This window comes from Danio rerio, chromosome 8 (assembly GCF_049306965.1).
Source record: "Danio rerio strain Tuebingen ecotype United States chromosome 8, GRCz12tu, whole genome shotgun sequence".
Classification (NCBI taxonomy): Eukaryota; Metazoa; Chordata; class Actinopteri; order Cypriniformes; family Danionidae; genus Danio; species Danio rerio.
Window position 1 is genome coordinate 16867704 of NC_133183.1, and position 19337 is coordinate 16887040.

General features: G+C 35.4%; 1 protein-coding gene and 1 long non-coding RNA gene across 10 annotated transcripts in view; both read right to left on the bottom strand.

Annotated features, from left to right (window-relative positions):
* Nucleotides 1–19337, bottom strand: part of bcar3 (BCAR3 adaptor protein, NSP family member) — a 146677-nt gene that overhangs the window by 19390 nt on the left and 107950 nt on the right. For all 9 annotated transcript variants that reach the window (XM_068223007.2, XM_005166886.6, XM_021478295.3 and 6 more), the window contains one exon: nucleotides 5701–5829. In XM_068223007.2, the coding sequence (XP_068079108.1) occupies nucleotides 5701–5829 (129 nt within the window). The remainder of the gene's footprint in view (nucleotides 1–5700; nucleotides 5830–19337) is intronic.
* Nucleotides 2158–3905, bottom strand: LOC141375593 (uncharacterized). Its single transcript, XR_012384177.1, has 2 exons — nucleotides 2608–3905; nucleotides 2158–2358 (listed from the first exon to the last, which is right to left on the bottom strand). It is a non-coding gene; the product is annotated as an uncharacterized lncRNA (long non-coding RNA).

Sequence of the window (19337 nt, forward strand, 5' to 3'; positions counted from 1 at the left end):
AAGCATGTGATCCTCTCTAAATCAGTTTATAAATAAACTTCACTTATTTAGCTTGTTTTAATGAAAAACTCACTTACTTTTGACTTATTATTTCTGAAAACAGAACTATGGAAAATGTTTCTTGATTTAAGAATTTGTAGGTATTTGGACTAGAAACAAGACAAAAACTTAAAGTAAGAAAAGCATTTTTTTTTACAGTGCAAGCTATTTCAGTAGTTTCACAGGTGGCTAATAATTAAGTCCAAACATTTTTTTTCCCCACACTGACAAACAAAACACTGCCAGGAATGTGAGTTTTGAAATCAAGCACAGGTCAGTTCACACTACTGGTCATAAAGTGATATGTGTGTCAGTAAATGTGTGTCCTTCCTCCTCTCTTGTCTGTGGTTTGTTTGATTAACTTCAGTCTAGCAGGTCAAACTTGTCCAGCTGAAAGACACATGTGAGGGCTTTGTGAAGAGGGGAATGTGTCATGAGCCACCAAATAGAAAGAATATATTACTGTTCAGACTCGCTACTAAGATCCTGTTGATGGTATCCACAGATAATGTAAGTCAGTAACAAGCCTTCTTTTATGTAAGGTGGACACAGTAGGCAAAAACTGTTTGCTATTGTCCATTTTATTTTATTTATTTATTTATTTTTTGTTTTTCAAAATACCTGAAATATAATATTAAGAGTTTCTTATATCGTACTTTATCAGTCTGTGGTTGTACATTTTAACTACAAAGTACTGAGCCATAAATCTCAACTTCAGCAGCTCTTGTCATGCATCAAACTTCATAGAATTATTAATATTAACATTCTGAAGGTTTTTTTAATAGAGTTATTTGTTTATACTTAATTTACATCCTGATTATATACAAGATTTGAACCCTACATTTAAAAAAAAAAAATGCATTTGTTTCTGGCTGTTTTCAGTATTTTTGGAATTATGGAGTGATAAAGAGTACTGAAAGAAATGACTTTTTTTTGGTGTAGTCAAATCTAATAAATTTACTCTCATAAATTTTAAATTTAAATATATATAACTAGAATATTTTAAGTAAATATTTAATATTTGTATAATATGATAAATGATCAATAAATGAGTGGAAAGAGTTAAACAATATTTATATAATTGTAAGTTTAAAATATTTTCTAATCGTTGCAAACCCACTAATATAAAGTACTTTTTAATAATCGATATGTCATAATGGAGGTGTAGTTCACAGCATGTTTTGCACGGGATTAAATTAAGAGATTTTTTTTTAAGCTATCTTGGGTGTTTAAATTTGACAGTTGTTAGAGTTTAATCTTCATTCGTTTGAAGATTAAGAAAAGTTTTTAAAAAGTTTTTTTTTTTTTTTTTTTTGAGGTTACCGGCTTGCAGAGTAGCACTCCAGTTGCAGGTCTTGGCATTTTTATAGTCAGCATTAATGTTTGATGCTTCACTCAGAGAACCATGGTTATACTGACACAAGCTTTGAGATCAGTAAGTATATTTGAAGTAAATTTACTCTTGGGTTCAGTTTGACTTTTGGCTTTGAACGCATATTTTTTCTAGGACATTACATTAATGTTTTCCTGTGTTTGTATATGGAAAAACAAATATTGAACACAGTACAAGTTTTTTCTCATGACTTCATAATATATAACTTTTTATATTTTTGAGCATGAAACTTCCCCTTTTACCACAGTAAAGCCCAAAGTGTCTTCTTTCCAGCCATACCTAATTTGTGTTTATATAGCTTACTGGAGTCAACTGCACTGTAAAAACATGCAGGGTTCCACACAATTCATTCATGTTGTCCCAACACAAATTGATTAAGTTAACTTAACACTTTTAAGAAATTTATATGGATTGAGCATAAAAAAATAGCATGTCCCAATAAAGTATTGCGTTGTTTCAGCTCATTTTAAATAAGTAGTTTGAATGTGCAAGAAAAAGGTAGGTGTAAATCCCCAAAAGTGAGTGCTGGCTAAAAAGTTAAAATAAAGTGAAATAACACTTTTCAAACGAGTGGAAATGTGCGTCTTAAACCAAGTTACACCAAATGTACTCATTTGTAACTAATAAGATTTTTTATTTTAATTGATAAAAGCAATATTCCTTTACTGCTTATAAAGAACATCACTTGGCTCATTTCAATAAATCGAGTCTCAGAATGAAAGATAATCAATTAACTTTTACTTTATTAATTCAGTAGTGTCAGGGTAAACTAAGTCAATTTTACATGATATTGACAAGTTATTTGTACCTGATAGGAGTCAAATTTAATTGAAAATTGTTCATGCAAATTGTTAGGAGGATTTTTAAATGGAATCTAAAGAGTTGTTTTTTTTTCCGGTATAGAGCAGATGTACCCAAACTTGGTCCTGGAGGGCCGGTGTCCTGCATATTTTAGTTCCAACCCCAATTAGACACACCGGAACCAGCTAATCAAGCTCTTTAGGTATACTAGAAACTTCCAGGCAGGTGTGCTGAAGCTAAACTATGCAGGACACCGACCCTCCAGGACCAAGTTTGGGCACCTCTGGTATAGAGACATACAAAAAAAAAAAAAACTGTAATAAGCATATAATATGACTCTAACATGCAAGATAAATCAATCAAGAAATTTGGACCTGAGTTTAGATTTTTGTGCTAGAAATGTTTGCAAATTACTGCATAATTAAAAAAAATAATGCCTCATCTGAATATTCAAACATACAATCTTTGTTAAACAACAAATGTTTCTAGTTCCTAATGTAATCAATGAACTGGGGATTTATAATAACAATGTTTTATCCTATTCTCCTGCACGTCTTGTTTTAAGGGCAGAACCGCATGCTTGAAATATATTGTGAGGTCATTTCCAAGGTGTGTTGAGCCATGATGAATGAGTTTGTTTTATTTGGACCGTTGTGTTTGTGGTGTAAACTGTAGCCTGACTCTGGACACTGACAGTTCTGATCATATGATGACATTAGATAAATACACCTTGGGTCAAATAGCAGTCATGATTCATCTGTGTATTAACCACTCTTGCTCTGCTACAGTTGTTGATGGATGAGTTGTCAGATTCAGGGACATGTGCTGCAAAGGAGCATGGGAAAGATGAGCCAGTGTACATGGTTTTCATAAGAGCGGATCTGAAGCTGTCAGCACTGTGGCGTCACTCTTGATGAGAAACTGTTGACGGCTGTTTTTTTTCAGTGAAGTGTTGTGTTAATGTGGTGGCACGGTGGTTCAGTGGTTAGCACTGTCACCTCACAGCAAGAAGGTCGCTGGTTCTAGTCTCAGTTAGGTCAGTTGGCATTTCTGTGTGGAGTTTGCATGTTCTCCCCGTGTTCGTATGGATTTTCTTCGGGTGCTCCTGTTTCCCCCACAGTCCAAAGACATGTGCTACAGGTGAAGTGAACTAAATTGGACTTAGTTCTTGTGTGTGAATGGCTGTGTATGGATGTTTCTCAGTGATGGGTTGCAGCTGGAAGGGCATCCGCTGCGTTAAAAACAAATGGCAGAATAGTTGGCAGTTTACTCCGCTGTGGCAAACCCTGATAAAAAAGTCAGACACTAAGCCAAAGAAGAATAAAAGATTGTGTTAATGAACCAAAGTACAAACTATAGTGGTTGAGAGCTGTGAAATGGACTACAGTAGATTTTTTTTTATTTTGTTGTTGGACAAGATTATTTACAGGGATTCTGTAAGTTTCACTAAGTCAAGTTTAAGACTTTTTTAGACATCTTTAAGACTATTATGAGTAAAATTTTAGACGTACACAGGGCTAAAAAAAAATTTCTGAATATCCCAGTTAGAAAAGATTTTCACTTGCCCTATTAAAAATTATTACAATTTAACATCATAATAATAATAATTTTGTTTGAATTTTTTTTAATTAATTTTTAAGTATATTTATCCATAAATCCTATTACTTTAGTCTACAATAATTATAATTTAATAATAATAAAAATATAGGTCAGGTTAGTATCCCTAGTCAATTTTAGCTTTTGAGTTTTCAGACATTTTAAGTCTCCTGGATACCCTGATTTAAGATCTTAAGGTGGGGACTAGACCATAGCATACAGTCCAGATTCCAGATTTAGTGTTTTTGTTTCAGTGAAATGCTTTGTTTTGTTGTATTGAGTAATCTGGGTGTGATTGTGGATTTTCCTGTTTTAGGCAGGTTTGGTGCCTGTAAACCAGTTCAGCTCAAAGCAAGTATTGATAAAACAACGAATACTAATGACTGTCAAGCTGTAAGAGTGTGAATATTTAGGCAATTGAATCAATCCAGAATTTTAGTTTATTTATTTTAGTACTTTATTTATTTTAGTATTTAAGTATATATATATATATATATATATATATATATATATATATATATATATATATATATATATATATATATATATATATATATATATATATATATATATTATTTGATGGATTTTGTAGGTTTAGGTTTGAGCAAAATGTTAATATTTTTATTCTATAATGGTCTGAAAAATATTTCTTATAAATGTTGTAATTTACACTGTAAACAGCAATTAGTTGACTTCAAAAAGTTGGTAAACCCATCTCCGTAGAATTATTAAGTAAATGAGCTGTGTGTAATTATAAAAATAAAGTTTAGTCAACCTCGCAGTTCCAAATTATAGCAGGTTTTTTTTTAAATTAAAGTTAACTTGTCATCTTTAAGGCGAAGGGTTTACGTCATTTTTTTAAAGTAAAGTAACTTTAGCTTTTTTACTGTAGCGCATTTTCTCAGAAAAGGGCAATTTGTTGTGATTAAAATCAGGGTTATTCCAGCAAATATTAATTTCTTAATTCTTCTTCAGTTTAATGTAATGTCAGCGCCAATAGCCTAGTAGTTAGTGCGTCGACATATAGCACCCAGGTGCTCACGACGACCCGAGTTCGATTCCTGGATTAATACTTTTATCACTGAATCATCAAAATTTGTCAATGTATTTTTTACAACATCTAGCTGTAGATTCAATGTTTGTAAAATAGAAAAATGTAATATGTTGTTAAAAGTATCATAAAAATATGGTAAATGCATATAGTAATCTTTCAGCATCACATTTTTAGCAAAGGTGATACTGGATCTGCTCAATCGCTGCAATTCCACAGTAATTTTTGCTCTACAAGTTAGCATTCACAACAGCTAATGCAAGTCATATCCACTGTGTGTTTCATCCCTTAATCAAGTCTTACTCTGGAGCAAACATGGCCACGTGTCTTCATTTCATTATCTTTTTATAAGAAGTGAATGTCTGAGTGCCAGATTTAGGCATGACTTCAGTGTCACTCAAGGACAGTAAACAGCAGCGCTTAAACAGCAAAAAAACAGATCACTTCTGCCTGCCAGAATCAACATCTCAACAACATTACAGAATCATAAATAAATAAATATAAATATATATGAAGAGTTCATCTGAAATTGTTTTCCAAAATGACCATTTTTCCAAGGCTAGTGTGTAAGTTCAGTCATTTCACTTTTATTGCGATAAATAGGTTATTTTAGTTGCATTTAAAGTCATATAACTAAACATAAACATAAGATCTTAACAAAAAAAAATTCAATAAAAATAAAAATCAAAGAGATTTCAGATGACAGGCTTTTGCATATATATCCAATCTTAGAAACAGCCACCTGGCACAGAAAGCCTCTATATAAGCATGATCCTGTAATAATCACCCATCCCTCTCCCTTTTGTTTTGAAAGCTGTACCTGTCTAGGAATGGCTCCGTGATACCAGGCATGGCTCCTCGGTTCCTCACTGCTTAGTTTCAGTTCTTCCTCCAACTCCCTCCGAAGTTTCTCCGGCGGTCCATCCAAGATGTACTTGTCTCTTGAGAACTGCACATAGATGGGGACAGAGGAGTGTGTTAGAGCCATGGTGGCTCCAGATACGGTATGTTTGAGGAATATGCTCTCAGTCGTCTCTCTGTTTTTCTAGTCCTCTCTCCTCTTTTGTATTTTTTTGTTCTGTGACTCAGTATGGGACTGACTGATGGATCTGGTGCTGATCTCTTTACTGTGACAGTTAAGCTCCTCCCTCTTCCTGTCGGTCTCCACCTCTAGGAGCCTCAGGCAATGCAGTATCTTTACCTGTACAAACACACACCTCCACTGCTCTGATTCATCAACCCACCGTTCGGGTTCATTGGAAAACACACGTCCTCTTGGAAGGTTGTGGATTACACAATTTAGGGTTTTTTTATTGTATAAAATGTGAACTTTAATGAAATCTAGTGCTAATTTCATTCGTGATGCACTTGGTTGAGCACCGTTCATTATCTCTTGCATTAAAGTTGTGTTTCATTTAGAGCCTTACTAACATAACTCGCTCATTTATTCATTCATTAATTCATTTTCTTTTTGGCTTGGTCCCTTTATTAATCAGGCGTCACCACAGCGGAATGAACCGCCAACTTATCTAGCATATGTTTTACACAGCGGATGCCCTTCCAGCTTGCAACCCATCACTGGGAAACACCCATACACTCTCATTCACACACATACACTATGGACAATTGAGCTTACCCATATAACTCAGTCATGTGATTAAATTGTTTGTAATAGAATTGAAAACCAAGCGGCCGAGCCCTGGCAGTGACATTTGAAATGCAGACTGGTTATGCAATATTAATACTCGCAGTATTCTTGTTATGTCTAAACCAGCAAATGTCATTCCTGTTTATTAACACTCTAGGACTTGTATTCATGTGTTTCTGTGACCATGTTGTTGTTGTTGTTTGACATAATAGAGAATGACATGTTAGAAGAATAAACAGTGGTACATTCATAAATTAATATTGTTAATTTATTGTTAATATTAAATGTTATGATTATTAAATAAGAAAAAGCTTTACAAATATTCATTGTTACTCTATGGAACTTAGAGAAATAATGTTACAATTATTTAGATCGTGTGGCACGGGAGCTCAGTGTTTAGCACTGTCGCCTTACAGCAAGAAGGCTGCTGGTTCAAGTTCCGGCTGGGTCAGTTGGCATTTCTGTGTGGAGTTTGCATGTTCGTCTGGGTTTCCTCCTGGTGCTCCGGTTTCCCGCACAATCCAAAGACATGCGGTATAGGTGAATTGGATAAAGTAGTGTATGAGTGAGGGTGTAAGGGTGTATGGATGTTTCCCAGTACTGGGCTGAGGCTGGAAGGGTATCCGCTGTGTAAAACATATGCTGGATAAGTTGGTGGTTCATTCTGCTGTGGTGACCCCTGATATATAAGGGACTAAGCCAAAGTAAAATGAATGAATGGATTGTTATGATAATTTACACACTAGTTAGGGAAGTGCAGCATTTACGAGTAAACTGTCATCATGATGATGTGTTTGGGAAATATCTTGTACAATCATGATAAGTCAGCATGTCACAATCAATAGTATTCCAGGGGAAAAGGGATTCAATTCCTATAAAAATGGGTTTTAAAAAAATGTTAACAGACATTTTTAAAGTCACTGCAAAATGATGGATCTACACTATCACTTCAATGTTTGGAATCAGTGTTTTTGTTTGTTTGTTTTTATGTTTTGGAGAAAACTTCAAACTTTTGACTGGTATTTTACATCGCTTGTTAATCATAAACAGTCTGCATTTATGATTTGCAATGTGTCCATTTTGTCAGAAAGATTATTAATTATTTAGAAACCAGTTTGTGAATTATGGAAGGATATCTTGAGTTAATTACTTTATTTTATTTATTTTCCTTTTTAATTACTTTAGTTTATTATATTATGCTTTATTTTATTACTTTTTTATATTATTAATTTTTAAATAATTTAACTTTTTTTTTTTTTGAAGAAAATTACTTAAAGGGCAATTTTGAAAAGTTTCTCCTGGATTTATCATCACATATTAAGATGATTCATATAATGTATATAGTTACTATTGTTATTATTTTTTTAAGACAAAGTTATTATTATTATTATGAATTTTTATTTGATTATTAATTAATTAATTAATTAATTAATTAGTTGATTTGTTTTCAAACATTAAATTATTGCTGTAAATTACTAGATTATGAGAGTTGCTTCTAATAATATCTTAGTTTGTATTTGCCATGAAACTACACAACATTTTCATATTTTACTAGTTATCTTTGAGAACAAAACATATAGAGTCAGAATTATTAGCCCCCCTAAATTACTAGCTCCGTTTATTTATTTATTTTTTCAATTTCTGTTTAACAGAGAGATTTTTTCAACACATTTCTAAACATAATAATTTTAATAACTCATTTCTATTAACTGATTTATTTTATCTTTGCCATGATGACAGTTAATAATATTTGACTATATATATTTTTAAGCCACTTCTACACAGCTTAAAGTGACATTTAAAGGCCTAACTAGGTTAATTAAGTTAACTAGGCAGGTTAGGGTAATTAGGCAAGTTATTAGTAGACTAATGAAAAAAATAGCTTAAAGTGCACGGCCAATAATTTTGTCCTTAAAATGATGTTAAAAAATAATAACCCTTCCAGCCAAAATAAAACAAATAAGACTTTCTCCAGAAAAAAAATATTATCAGACAAACTGAAAATTTCCTTATTCTTTTTAACATCATTTGGGAAATATTTAAAAAAGAAAACAAAATTCAAAGGAGGGCGAATAAATCTGACTTCAACTGTTTATTCCAGACTAGAAGAAATCAGACTTTCTCCAGATGTAATAAAATAAAAAAGTAAATACTGTGAAAAATGCTGCTTTAAACATTACATGGGAAATATTTGAAAAAAAAATAATAATTTCACATTGTATTGGATGAGTATTTTTAAAACAAAATATAGATACACATATCAATGCACATAAATAGGCTGTCTTTTTAGGATGATTTAAAACACTCTATAGACCATAAATGAATGAACTGCATGCAAGCAGACCATTTCATATTCCAAAAAGGGGATTTTTAAGTGTATTCTTGAGTTTCCCTCTTTTTGGTTAAGTGTCTGGAATGCCAGCTATGTGTGGTGCTCGACCTCAGAGACCTAAGTGGTAGTTTTGTGCAGTAGCTGGTAGTTGTTCGCAGTGGGCACTCCAGCACCTCAAGCTAAATCTGTGTGTGAGGGGAAAAGTCCCAGCAGGAGTCCTCATTTCAACTTTGTTGTGGTCTATTGAGTAATATGTCAAATGAACCTGATGTAAGAGCAAAGGTAATTGGAATTGATGAGTAGCGAGCTGTGTTTGCATCTGTGTGTGTGCGCCAGCTCAGTAGTGGAAACTTCAATTGATATGACTCTAATTATGTCGACTGCAACACTTGAACTGCCCACAGAGCCATTGATGCTGCAGTGCGTATTGTAAGCAAATGCCATTTTATTAGGTGATACTGTAGCATTGCAGACTAAATAGTTTTTATGGCTTGTGTTTTTCTTCTTAATCAACTGGATATCAAAGTATCAGAGTGAGTTTACACTGTCTCAAAGAAAACCTAAACTAGTAGGGTTCTTCTTTTATTGGACAGGCTCTAAGATACCCTTCCAATCAACTGTTTGGGATTGTTTTAAAAGCCTAATCTGCTTACCAAGACTTATTTGATCAAAAATAGATTAAAAATGGCAACATACTGTAGTGAAATAATACTATATTTTCAAATAAATGTTTCCCTATTAAATGTATGTAACGGAGGCCAGCTAGTGCTACTGTATGCAGGGAGACCTCACTCCTCTGACCTCTAAAGTTGCTCTAGCAACAGACGCTATAGGCCATGGTCTTTAGCCTTCTTGTTAGAGCAACTGACTCTCAAACAGTAAATCACCGGTTGGATCCCACCTCAAAGCGGGTTGGGTGCAGTAGGACTGGTGGGTTATATTTAGATAAAAATATATTAACTCTTGTGAATTTTCAGAATCAAACTCGACTCCTGAAAGTTACTGGCTGCTGTGTCTTTAATGTGGTGTAAAGATTATTATGCGTTCTTGAAACATCAAGTTGGACGCAGCAAATAAATATCACTTATTAAATTAAATCTTTATCATTTTATGCAACAGCCTTAAATTTATAAGGAAAACATGAGGATGATCTTGAGCAAAACAAAAAGACCCCCATAAGATGTTTTATGGAATAGCTTAAACTGACCAGTAGCTGTGTTTTTCGTTCCCTTATATGTATTTTTTGGCTCATGTGGCCTACTTATGCGTGATCAGAAAACTAATGTAACGGTGGCAAACCATCTTTACCAGACTCGGGCATACTCAGAGCATGATGAGATTTATATAATTACTATTGTTATTTTATTTTTTATTGAAGACAAAATTATTAGCCCTCCTGTGATTATTTATTTATTTTTTTATTAAAAAAAAATTAAATTAAATTAAATTTTCAAACATTTGCTAAGTGCTGGGAGTTGTTTTTAATAATTTTTTATTTTGAATTTGCCATGAGACGACACAACATTTTTATATTTTACCAGTTATTTTGAGAAAAAAAACATATATTTTCCAGACAAATTAAAAGAAATGAGACTTTCTCCAGAAGTAAAAAATAAAATAAAATAAAAAAGAAATACTGTGAAAAATCTCCTTGCTCCGTTAGACATCACTTGGGAAATATCTGAAAAATAATTCAAATTTCTCAAGAATGCTAATACTCATTCTTCAACAACATTATATTTTGGATGATGACTATTTTTCGATCTTAAGCAAAACAAAAAAGACCCTTAGCCTAAAGGTGTTTTATGAAATACCTTAAACTGACCAGCTATATGTTTTTCTCGGGCAAACTCCACCTTTGCTTTCACTCCCCCCCCCGAAGCCCCTGCTGGCTCGCTTTGGCCCAAGGTATTTGGCAAGCCGAAAAAGGCCAACCCCTGGCCCTGGGGAAGCCCCACTCTGGCCTGATCAGGCCCAGAGCAGGGCACGCTTTTCTCACTCACTTTAAACAATACAGTGGAAACGCGGCTATTGTTTCATTCAGAAATAGAATAAGTTTCTTTAAAAAAATAAAAAATAAAAAAATGTATATACGGATACCAAAATTTGGACTGGTATTGTCAGCAAAAAAAAAAGGCTGCGATATCGTGTTTATCATCTTAAAGGGAGAGTTTACCTAAAAATAGAAATTTCTGTCATTATTCACTCTGGCCCTTTACTTGTTTCAAACCCTTATGAGTTTCAGTATTCCTTTGAACCCAAATAAAGATATTCTAAATAATGCTGGAAACCTTTAACCACTGACATCCATCCATAGTATTTGTTTTCTACTATAAAAAGTCAATGGTTACAGGATTTCATCATTAAAAATTTTATTTCATTCCTTTAATGTTCAAAGGAATAAAGAAAACTCATAAAGGTTTGGAGGCACTTGAGGGTGAGTAAATAGTGAAAAAAAATCATTTTGAGATGAACTATGCCTTTAAGTACAATAGAACTCTTTGTGGGATGTGAAAATGTAATTGTCATGATCGTTTTCCAGGTATGCCAGCAGCAGACGAGCTACATCAGTTTTCTGTTTCTCTCTTTCTCTGTCTACTGACCCATTGCCCAAGCAGTGGTCTGTCAAGCACATCAGGCAGTTATTAAGATCTCACCGACCACAATCTGTCACTGTGGTTCACCACAAACCACTGCACACACACAGCCCTGGCTATCTGGAGCGCTGGATAATGTAAAATATAAATCATACGATAGCAAACAATATGGAATGGTCCATTTTGTAAACAATATTTATGAGGTTTAAAATAACTCTTTTGTTTGGCTGTACTCAAATCTTCTTATATAAGAAATTATATATTATTATTATATTATTATTATAATAAGAAATTTAGAATTTTATTATGAATTTATTTACACGTTTATATTATATGTAATTAATTTTTTTGATTAATATAAAATTGTAAGTTCTGTAAAAAAATGAAAAAAAAAACATGAAAAATGTAAAAAGATTTTAAAATGTCGGCAGGTTTTAACAATCTAAAGGCTGCTGCTTTTTGTATACTTTTCATTCATTTGTACGTTTTTGTTTATTTTTATTTGACTTTTTTTTTTGTTTTTTTTTTTGCAAAATTAGATCAAAAGATAAGAACACATCCAAACATACACTCATAGGTTTATCTTTTCATCAAAGAATTCATAAAGGATTAAAAAAAGAATAAAAATGTATTATATGTCTTATATCTATTTGTTTATTTGATTGACCAGATGAACCAAAAAAAAAAAACATCTTAAAGGGCCAGTTTAGCTCAAAATGAACATTTACTCACTATTTACTCACCCTCAAGAGGTTATAAAACTTTATGAGTTTCTTTGTTCTGTTGTACACAAAGGAAAATATTTTAAAGAAAGGTGAAAGCATGTAACCATTGACTTCCATACCAGGATAAACAAACACTATGGTGAATGGTTACAGGTTTCCAGCATTCTTCAAAACATCTTTCTTTGTGTTCAACAGAACAAAGATGTTTTGAAGAATGCTAGAAACCTGTAACCATTGACTTCTATGGTATTTATCTGTTGTACCACCGCTGGTTAAAAGTAATTCGTAACTATTTGATTTAGTAGCTAATTCCTATGAATTTGTAGCATCTCATTTGTACAATTTAGTATGCGTTGCTTATCTACCAATGATGGTTTTAGGGGCGGGTTGGGTGCCACACCTCCATATGAATTTGTACATATTAGCACTAAACTGACAAAACGTAAAATAGCTATGTTTCCTTGTGAGATCAGGCTGGTTAAACTCAACAGAAGATATTTTAAAGTGAATGGTTACAGGTTTCCAGCAAACTTCATAACATCTACCTTTGGGTTCAACAGAACAAAGATGTCTTGAAGAATGCTAGAAACCTGTAACCATTCACTTCTATAGTATTTTTATGTTGAACCATCGCTATCTCATGCCAATTTGTAACTTTTTGATTTAGTGGCTAATTCATATGAAATCATACAATCTCATTCATATAATTTAGCAAGATTGCCCAATGATGGCTGGTTTTAGGGGTTGGCTTGGATGCCACACCTCCTTTTGAAATCATACTAAACTTGATGAATTTGTACAAATTAGCCACTAAACTGACAAAACATTTAATAGTTATGTTTTCTTGTGAGATCAGGCTGGTTAAACACAACCCAACACACAACACACAATGTCATAAGACATTAATATTAGGTTAGATTTAGGTCACCAGCATCTAAGGACAATGCTATTTTGACATTTAATATTGAAGTGAAATGATGTTAATATTTTGTTGATTTGAAATGACCATAATCTAACATCGATCCAACATCTTAAACCAACGTCATATTGATGTCAAAAACTGACATTTATTCGTTCGGTATGGCAGCCAAAATCCAACATCTGATAGTTGTCATTTTAGTAACATCCACAGACATCAGGTAACATCAATAGACGTTGCTGTTTTGTTGTTTATAGGTTGCATTTGAAAGTGACCAAAATGTAACATCTGTCCGAAGTTGGAGATAAACGTCGCCCTGACGTTGGGTTCTGACGTCAGCCCAATTTTTATTTCCAAACAAAATGCAACATCCCATGAAGTTGGGGTACAACATAAATCTGACATCATGTTGACATCCTGTGCATGCTGGGAAGATATTTGAAGTCAATGGTTACAGGTTTCCAGTATTCTTCAAAACATTGCTGTTTGTGTTCAATAGAAGAAAAAGAAATCAAACAGGTTTTTAAAACAAATGAATGTAAAGAATATTCATTTGTGTATGAACTGTCCATTTAATGCTGTACTCGGTAGATATAATTCTGCTATGAGGTCTCTTAATTCTGTTCTTGAGTAACTGATTTGGGCTGAAAAACCTCTCAAACACTCAAACATATGGCAGAGTCTTATCACTCGTTTCACAGTGGATAATCCTGGATGATTTATCCTCATGCCAACTGTCACCAATCGCTCAAAAAGTCGACAAAATGTTTTCAGAGGACAGACAGAAGGGCACTTTCCAGACAGTCAGGTATTATGATTAACTTAACAATCCGGCTGAATTAAAGACTGCTGGATTTCTTTGAAAGCAACCCGTACAGCATATTTGAGGAACTTATTAAAACGAGTCATGCCACGCAACAGACAGCATTCCCCTTTATATGGAGCAGCTTCTAAGATCCTTACTATGTATAGAGGCTGACAAACCCAGGCCACAGCGAAGACCGAAATACACTCTGATGCCTCTGGTATTGTAGTGAGGGACGGCGTTACACCCTCTCCATTTAGACAACAGCGAGCCAAGCCAACACCCCGCAAGCCACAAATTACAGTGACCAGACGATGCATAGTTTTACCCTGGCTGGGAAAATCATCCCCAAAGCACTTGTTTGTGCTTGAATCTTTCAACTGGATCACACAATTCAGCAAATAAATAAAACAGAAGTGTTAGCGAAAAGCATGTGATTGTTTTGATGGCTAATATGTTCGTGTTTTAGCTTTTATGAGCACATTGTGATTGCACGCCAGCTGAGGTGTTTATCTGGCACGGCCATCGCATTCATTCAGCGCTACGACATGGTGGATTCATTTAGAGGTGCGCTGAGGCCATAAATGTTTAAAAATAGCCAGCGCTCAATTGCTGGAGGAGCTCGATAGTACCGTGATGAATAATCCCTCCATAAAGCAGTGCTGTGGATGTATTTGTCAATCACCTCTGCTTTTAGATGAAGCCATTTATACTACAGCCGTTTTTATCTGAGCGACTGTTTCCTTTTAATTAGCGCCATGCATGTTGAATGTGAATCGCATGGACGCATTGAATTGAGGTTCAAAGGTCTCATTGAGTAAGTGCAGAGCTCAGGTTGGAGATTGACAGGCGAATGAGCCACGTAATGACGATATATGAGACACTTTGCTGTATTAAAAAGGGTGATTTATTTTCTGTGGTGGTTCGTAAGACATCATAAGCACAGCTGGGTGACTAAGCAGCACACATTAGATCATATTGGTGCATCAGAGCTGTGCTCATGGCATTTCTGCTCTAAGATGATGAGCTCAAAGGCGGAATTTGATCTGGAAAGCCGCTTTTGGATAATGATTAGGGATGCGATGACATTCCCCTGTTGATTGTTGATCGTCTAATCCTCCTCGGTTTGCTCCACAAGTGGCCTCTCAGCAGCTTAGTGACTTTCAGATCCATGTTTGATTTGGAAAGATTACGGCACGGTTAAAGATGGGGATCATGTGCGTGAGTTCAGATTGACTTGTCTTTGTGATGGAAACCGGCTGGACAACTAATCTCATGGCTGATAGTTAAGCAAGCTCATTCTAATGATTAAAGATTCAAACAGCATTCGAGCTATGGACATGAGCAACACTTTCAGTGCAGAGGCTTGTTGGCTGATCTGACTTGAAATCAGGACTTACAGTAGGGAAGGGGGGGAAATATCTATATAGCATAGTATCGCAATATTTTAAGCTGCAATTCTATATTAATGCAAAGACGGCCATATCAATATATTACCAATATTTTATTATTCTACATTGTCAGACATTTTATCGCATTTTTGTGGTAACTTACTGTTCCCAGCAAGTTACTGCAATTGCCCCTTTACAGTAACTTACCTGTAAATGTATTTACAGTAGCAGGGCCCTACCTACCGCAATTTCATTTTAAAGTATAATAGCCTTACTGCAACTTATTTTTATGGTAAAATGCTACATTTAAATTTTACAGTGTGAGGATTTCTACTGTATTTTTACCGTAATTTATTTACATTTTACAAACGCAGTAGGGCGAGGCAGTGGCGCAGTAGGTAGTGCTGTTGCCTCACAGCAAGAAGGTCGCTGGGTCGCTGGTTCGAAGCTCGGCTCAGTAGGTGTTTCTGTGTGGAGTTTGCATGTTCTCCCTGCCTTCGCGTGGGTTTCCTCCGGGTGCTCCGGTTTCCCCCACAGTCCAAAGACGTAGTGTGTCCGTAGTGTGTGTGTGTGTGAATGTGTTTGTGGATGTTTCCCAGAGATGGGTTGCGGCTGGAAGGGCATCCGCTGCATAAAAACTTGCTGGATAAGTTGGTGGTTCATTCCGAGGTGGCGACCCCAGATTAATAAAGGAACTAAGCCGACAAGAAAATGAGATGAGACAAACGCAGTAAAAAAGCCTTTATTTTTTGTATTTACTATTGAATTTAATATATTCCAGAAATGTGACTAATTTGTTCATCAATTGTCTCGTTTTTGTCTTCAACTACAGTATTAATACAGTCGAATACTGAAAATTCCTAATATGCAGTAAGTTACTGTAAAAGTTTTTAAATGATCCAGAATGCAGTGCATATAATAGTACTAAACTGTAAACAATGAATGTGGTATTTTACTGGGCTTTTTTACAGCAAAAAACTGTAAAATTGTAGCAAAGTCTAACATTGTATATGGCTGATCAATGAATGAAAATTCTTTACAGTCCACTTGGTAGTGGTGGTGGGTTTTTTTTTTCCGGTCGAGCTGTGTTACTAGTGCAAACAACATCATGACAGGTTTTCATTAAACGGTTCGTCAGGTTTTCTACTTTACAACCAAATAATAAACAAGAGAAACTGTTTTCTGTTTAGTAAAAAAACGTTGCCAAAGTTTTCCTTTGCATACATAATTGGAAGTTGGAAAAAGGTAATACATTGTAATACATCACAGAATATTGCAATATATTAAAAATTGCAGTAGTTGTATCATAATAATATTGTATCATCGTGATTCCCAGCCCTAAATTACAATACCTTAACATAAGATGTGTGTAATCTACTGAGAATATCAAATGGAGTATTATCTGCATAACCCCATTCAGTTGGCGACAGGGGAAACTTCACCACATTAGCATATTGAATGTAAAACTCTTGTTTTTTCCTCCTGCTTCCTGTGGGGGCCTGAAGGATGGAAACCCCCTGTCTCAGCCCTGTAGGTTGAGATTCCCAAGAGTTTCAGAGGGTCATTAGCAGCTGAACGATCGACCTGGTCTGGCTATGGTGTTGGGTCACACCCTTCCTTAGCTCGAATAAACAAAGAGGACATCAGAGTGTCCCATGCGTCTCCTGAGACTGTAAACACAGGACCTCTTCCTCTCTTATCTCACCCCCCCATCCCATTGTCCATTTAGATGGTCCCCAGGGTGTCTGCCATGTCCATGGCTTTCAAGACAGGGCGGCATGAATCTCAGACCAAAAAAACCAGACCGTCAGAGTAGGGCTGGGTATTTTGACCAAATCGGCGATTCGATTCTTATTTATATGATCCGAAATAGATTTTTGGAATATATATTTCATTCAATATTAATTAGTTATCAAAATATCATTTCATGACATGGAATCCATTTTTAATGCTAGTTGCTGGTATCTGAACCCCCACCCCCAGTTTGTTAAAATATCAAACACACATTTACATTAAATGACAGCTGTTTATAGTGGTTTGTGTTGTTTTACGCCAGGGGTTCTCAGTCTCTGTCCTACAGATTTTAGCTCCAACCCCAATAAGGCAAATCTGGGCTAGCTAATCAAGCTCTTAATAGGCTTTCTAGAAACATCCGTGCATGTGTGTTGAAAGATTTTAGCAAAATTTGAGCTAAAATCTACTGCACACCAGCCCTAAAGAACCGAGTACGAGAACCCCTGTTTTACGCTATTTGAGTGTGGTGTGGACATGGTATTAGCTCTTGCAAGTACGACTTGCAAATGGCAGTGGTTTCATCAGCATCATCTTTAATGTTAATGCTTTTAAATACTTCCACACATCAGACTTTAATTTTGGCTTTATTTGCCAACCGTGATCTTTTAATTTATTGAGTTGGGATAGCTAATGCAGCTCTTATTGGCTTGAAACATCCTTGCATCTGTGTTGACTGTTGAGGCAAGTTAAAGCTAAAATCGGCTGCACACGGCCCTAAAGGAATGAGGTTAAGAACCCCTGTTTTATGCCATTTAAGTGTGGTGTGGACATGGTATTAGCTCTTGCAAGAACGACTTACAAATGGCAGCATCATCTTTAACGTTATGGCTTTTTAATCACTTCCACACATCAGACTTTAGTTTTGGCTTCAAACGCCAACCGCAATCTTTTTATTTTATTTGGTCGAACAACTCAAAAGATGGTAACATCTTCAGGACGAGAGGCAAATTACATACACTCACCGGCCACTTTATTAGGTACACCTGTCCAACTGCTCGTTAACGCACATTTCGAATCAGCCAATCACATGGCAGCAAATCAATGCATTTAGGCATGTAGACATGGTCAAGCCGACCTGCTGTAGTTCAAACCCAGCATTAGAATGAGGAAGAAAGGTGACTGCATGTGGCATGGTTGTTGGTGCTAAACGGGCTGGTCTGAGTATTTCAGAAACTGCTGATCTACTGTTATTTTCATGCACAACCATCTCTAGGGTTTTCAGAGAATGGTCTGAAAAAGAGGAAATATACAGTGAGCGGCAGTTCTGTGGGCGCAAATGCCTTGTTGATGCCAGAGGTTAGAAGAGAATGGCCAGACTGGTTTGAGTTGAAAGAAAGTCAACAATAACTTAAATAAACTAAAGTAAAACACACATTAAGAACCAATTCAAGGATTTTCTAAATCAAAATTGTCTTTTTTACATTGAAGATTGAAGAATCAATGAGGATTCAAATGATATCTATTTAGGGTTGCAGATGCTCTTGATGCATCTGTTTTGTTGGTGCACTTTAAACATCTTTAATGTCTAGAAATTGAGCTAAACCCCTTTCTCGAACACTTGGTCATTTTAATGTAATCACATTCTCTCCATTACAGTCTATGATCCCCTTCATTCCATTGGAGTTGTGTCCCAGTCAGGGAGGCCCAGCCCTGGCTTTGTAAGGAGGGCAGAAGGGGAGATTAGGGCCTGGGGCAGCTTTGAACATGGCTTCTCTTTAATGTTTCCTCAAGCGTGTTCTATTTGCTGTACAGCAAGAGGAGGAAAAGATTGAAAGCAGAGGCGACATGCTTATCCTGGGGTCTCGGAATTGCTGCAAGCCATCCTGTTGGGAAGGAAAGCTGAAAAATGCCCTGCAGTCCCATCAGTCGCTTGAGGAAAGTGGAATTAGAGAGCAGAAAGCTGACAGAAAAACCTTTTATAGCACTGCTGAAATGCAGGTAGCAACAGATGTTTGAAGGCAGGATTAGCATTTGTGTTCCTGCTCTGATTGTGAACGATTTTATTGCTGGAAAGAGTCGCATGTAATTTTGCATCGACATTCTAAGCACTTAGTCTGCCTGATGTTTCTTTTAGCTTCAAACACAGGTGGTGTTTCAGGAACGTATTGTCCTACACAGTTGACTGCTTGCGTTAAGTTTTGGCAATCTTACCTCTTTTTTTTTTGTCTTGGGAGTGCAAAAGATTTGTTTTATTTTTATATAATGTCCTTTTATTTATGAAGAATCTGCATCAACACAGGTGATAC